Here is a 5,000-nt window from a genome sequence, read left to right on the forward strand (position 1 = left end):
GGTCACAGTGCAAACCATCATACTCAGTTCTCAGGGGAAGCAGCAGCGTCTCCAGAGACAGCACAGAGCCTTCCTGGGCATCCCAAGCTGTTGAAGCCCTACAGCCAGCCTGTGAGTGTGTCCTGCTGCCAGATATGAAAACAAGTGTTCTGCAGCTGTAACCTGCTCTGAGACGGTGTTCAGGAGCGGTTGGTATTTAATCACCTTGATCATAAAGGATTACCTTGTGAGGCAGCTGGACTCGCGAGATCTCGATCACGTGAGAATCCGTCTTGCCAGGCTTCAGGTTCTGCGTTTGTGTCTGAACCACAGCGGTGCGGACCGATCGGCGTCCTGAGAGGGCAGCTGGGGGCGGGGGCTTAGGTGTGACGACAGCGAGAAGCGACTGTTGGTTCACAACATGGCGGCTCCTCAACAGGCTGCTGACATGCTGCTGTGACATCAGATACTTCTGACCTGCAGAGGATTTCTTCACTGAAAGAGCAAAGAACGGCACTGAAGGCTTTTCTGGATGGAAAAGATGTTTCCTCTCTTCTCCAGACCGGCTTCAGCAATCTGATCCGATCGGTCGAAGTTAGCCCGTGATAGACGGTGACAGACAGATCGTTCATCCAATCACCTGCCAAGTATTTTTTGAAAGTGCCTGCCCTTTTCCAAACAGTTTCCAAGGACGGCTTCCCAGATGGTTCTGTGTGACAAACCATCTGGCAAGTCAGGTTAGATAAAGTCTTCTTCTAGGCCGGAGTCAAAGGTGCAGGCTGCCTCTGAGACAAACACTTCTCTGGACTCTTCATTGACCTCTACAACATCTGCTGTATTGGCAGACTGATGTGAAAGAGAGCCTGGGTTACTGTTACAGAGATGGACCATGGAAGGTCTGACACAGGAATGCTTGTACATTCTCACTGAGGGTGGAAAATGGTTTGATAAGTCCTTCGCTATAAGGTCCACTGTTCTGTCCTGACGTGCTGTACGTTCCTTTGTGAGCAGAACAGCCATTTAAGATGTGTGACATGTTTCAGTGACCTGTTCTGTGGTGTGATGCAGACCATGAGGATCCTGGGAAGAAGGAAACAGACAGAAAGGTTGAGTCTGGTGGGAAGGACTTGTAGTCTGGATTTTACTGTGAATGTGACGATGACCTCACTGAGCACAGTGTTCCTGAGGAAAGAGAGAGAGACAGAATGATCAGTAAAGGGAAGACATGCAAGTTTTCCCTGAAGCTTTAGTCCAGTCCAGTGTTGTTGTTGTTGTTGTTGATGTTGGTGTATAGTTGCACTGAGACACACACACACACACTGAGACACACACTGAGACACACACACACACTGAGACACACACTGACACACACACACACACTGAGACACACTGAGACACACACACACACTGAGACACACACTGAGACACACACACACACTGAGACACACACTGAGACACACACACACACACACTCTATCACTCTCTCTCTCTCTCTCTCCAGGTGAGTAATGGTGTGGCGGTGGTTCGCCCGCCCGGTCACCACGCAGAGAGAGACTCTCCTTGTGGTTTCTGTCTCTTCAACACGGCCGCGCTCGCCGCCCGCCACGCCCAGAAGATTACCCACAACCCACCGCTCCGCGTCCTCATCCTGGACTGGGACGTTCACCACGGCAACGGGACGCAGCACATGTTCGAGGATGACGACAGGTTTGTGTGTGTGTGTGTGTGTGTGTGTGTGTGTGTGTGTCGGTCCTCTAATCCGACCAACTACAGGAAACCACCCCGAAACACAAGGGATTATGGGTAGAAGTCTGGTTCTTCATGTGTTCTGAACTGGCGTGAACACCACAGAAGAAGAAAACTGACTCTCTCTCTCTCTCTCTCTCTCTCCAGTGTGCTCTACATCTCTCTCCATCGCTATGACAACGGGACGTTCTTCCCCTCGTCGGAGGAGGCGGGCTGTGATAGGGTGGGCGTGGGCCGGGGGGCGGGGTTTAACGTCAACGTGGCGTGGAGCGGCGGGCGGATGGGCGACTCCGATTACATCACCGCCTTCCACCGCGTCGTCATGCCGATCGCCACCGAGGTACACACACACACACACACACTCACACACACACACACACACACACACACACACACACAGACACACACACACACACTGTTGATGAGAAATGATGGTCATATTCGTATTTGTCAATGGGAAAATGAATGGGAATTGAATCTGTTTCTCTCTCTCTCTGTCTCTCTCCCTCTCTCTGTCTCTCTCTCTCTCTCCCTCTTTCTGTCTCTCTCTCTCTGTCTCTCTCTCTCTCTGTCTCTCTCTGTCTCTCTCTCTCTATCTCTGTCTGTCTCTCTCTCTCTCCCTCTCTCTCTTTCTCTCTCTCTCTCTCTCCCTCTCTCCCTCTCCCTCTCCCTCTCCCTCTCTCTCTCTGTCTCTCTCTCTCTCTGTGTCTCTCTCTCTCTCTCTCTCTCTCTCTCTCTCTCCCCCCCCCCCCTCTCCCTCTCTCCCTCTCTCTCTCTCTCTCTCCCTCTCTCTCTCCAGTTTAACCCGGGTCTGGTTCTGGTCTCAGCTGGGTTCGATGCGGCCAGAGGGGATCCGCTGGGCGGGTACAATGTGACGCCCGAGGGATACGCCCACCTCACCCACATGCTGATGTCACTGGCGGGAGGACGGGTGCTGCTGATTCTGGAGGTAACACACACACACACACACACACACACACACACACACACACACGCACACACACACGCACACACACACACACAAGTTCTCCCTTCCTGTGCTTCTGTCGGGGCAGATTTTGATATTTAGAAATCATAATCAGTTTCCATTTTGACTCAGATGATGCTCAGTTCCACCTGTCCTGTCCTGGTGTAGAGCAGCTGGCTCTCACACAGTCACACACTTCACATTCAAAGCCTCAATTTTCTACAACTGCTGGGAGGTTTCTGTTCCCTCGATGATCCTTCTCAGAGCCCAGACCTGCTCGGTGGTTGTCCTCTTCTCTCGAAAGCCGGTCTGCTGCGGTCTCAGCAGGGGGTCTGGCACATCAACCTGTTAAAGGTTTTGGCAGGAACTGAGCTGAGGCTGATCCCTCTGTAGTTGTCTGTGCTTGTTAGGTCACCAGACTTTGGGATCGGGATGATATTGAGAAGGTTCCACTGGTCCGGTAGTTCTCCGGTATCATAGGCTTGGTTGATGAAGTCCAGCACCTCTGGAACCACTCCATCCTCACCGCAGCTCTTGCCTCTCTTCAGGGATGCCTTTGCCTTCACATGCTCTGCCTGTGTAAATGGGCAATCGTCAACAGGGAGGTCTGTGAAAACTTGGCCAATTTCTTCATCTTTGTCAAGGACCGTTGGGGGGGGGGGTTGCCGAGGAGATTCTTGAAATGATTGTACCGGGCTTCAACACGCTGTTTGTCACTTTGTCCCTTGATTTGAGAAGAACTCTCATTTATCAGCTGCCAACTCTTTGCGTGCTGTTGATTCACATGAGCCTCCTCCACTTCTCTGACCTTCTGAGTGAGATGTTCTTCCTCGACGGCGTTCTAGGTGTTGAAAAGCGCCGTCCGTCTTCTTCTCAGCGTACGCCGGTCTGCTGATGGAGCTGCAGTCGGCTACAAAGGTGTCGTCAGCTGTGACCGTCTCTTCTCGTGCCTTGACCACACGAGGATCGGAGGACCTCACTCTCTTCTTCGCCTCGGGGATCTTCTGGAGACAGAGACCTCAGCCTTCTCAAACAGCGTGTTGGAGGCGGGTCCCGGTGTCTTTGGTTTCATCACCGTAAGCGAAGCGAGCGTCACTTGGCCCCAGGCGAGCGTTGAAGTCTCTTCATGAGGAATCATGAGGAAGTTGTTTGGGAACCGTCTCCACTGTCTCTCTGGGCTTGTAGAAGGCCTTTGAAGGCCAATCATGACCTTTATCGATTTCAAGAAGGCCTTTGATACAATCCACCGAGGCAAACTCATCCGCAGTCTGAGGTCATACGGCATTCCTGAGAAGCTAGAGCAAGCTATCAGCAGGTCGTACGAGCACACAAGAGCCAAGCTCAGACACCTTCAACATCCAACACTCTCGCTCCCTACCTCTTCATTATTGTACTCGACCACGCGTTGAGGAAGGCCATCACTGGATGTGAAGAGGAGCTCGGGGTCACTCTAGCACCCAGGAGGAGTCGTCGTGTACCGGCTGTCACAGTTACAGACCTCGACTGTGCCGACGACATCGTGCTCATCTCAAACACCGCTGAGCGAGCTCATGAGCTCCTGCTGGCAGTCCAAACAGAATGCCTAACGGCGGGTTCAGACCGCAAGTGTAAGCGCCGCGAAGCGTCGTGAAGCGCAGCCAGTTTCCTTTCGGCGCCATGTTAACCGATTTGACTGTTCAGCCGCGCCCCGTCTGCGGCTGGCTCGCGATCTGGAGCCAGTTTCGGCGTCTGGTCTATTTTCTCTGCGAGCCGCGGCGCATTTCACAGGAAAACACCATAGAAAACACTATAGATGGTCATATCTCCATTATATCACCACAGAATCACAAATATATTATATGATCAACTTACCAGGGTCTTCACTGTTGCTGTTGATGAATCCATCTGCACTGATGCAAGTTTTAAATGCAACACATTGTAGGATGATGATCTATCTGGTTTTGAATTATCACTTGTCTTTTGAAAATTGCGTCTGTTATTGAGTTACCACAAAAGTAAACAAGGATACATGTTTAAGTTTGTTTATTTATAGGCTACTTAATTTATATATGTAATTATTTAAAGAGATAGAGAGTGGGGGAGAGAGAGATATCTAGGTCCAATAGGCTTTCCTAATTATTTCCTGATCACAAACCACGACTCTTGCTGAGAAAACAAACAAATAAACGTGACAGCTTTGATATGAGGGAGTTTGTGAAGAAAGGGGGAAATTAAGAAGATGGAAAATATAAAGTTCATTCCTGATGTGGAAAAGTACAGTGAGCTGTCAGCAGTGTTTCTACAAGGACAGCAGTGAACAGATGAAGCT

The 5,000-nt window shown here is 50.9% G+C and overlaps 1 protein-coding gene across 1 annotated transcript in view; it reads left to right on the top strand.

Annotated features, from left to right (window-relative positions):
* The window catches only part of LOC139639727 (histone deacetylase 6-like), a 13,580-nt gene that overhangs the window by 3,654 nt on the left and 4,926 nt on the right, over positions 1-5,000 (top strand). Inside the window, exons 8-10 of the mRNA XM_071513875.1 lie at positions 1,481-1,686; positions 1,873-2,065; positions 2,525-2,674. Coding sequence (XP_071369976.1) covers positions 1,481-1,686; positions 1,873-2,065; positions 2,525-2,674 — 549 coding nt within the window. The remainder of the gene's footprint in view (positions 1-1,480; positions 1,687-1,872; positions 2,066-2,524; positions 2,675-5,000) is intronic.

This window comes from Centroberyx affinis, unplaced genomic scaffold, assembly GCF_046629955.1.
Source record: "Centroberyx affinis isolate AG114_WGS23_722 - 3 ecotype Tasmania unplaced genomic scaffold, CSIRO-AGI_Caff_v1 ptg007595l_1, whole genome shotgun sequence".
Classification (NCBI taxonomy): domain Eukaryota; kingdom Metazoa; phylum Chordata; class Actinopteri; order Beryciformes; family Berycidae; genus Centroberyx; species Centroberyx affinis.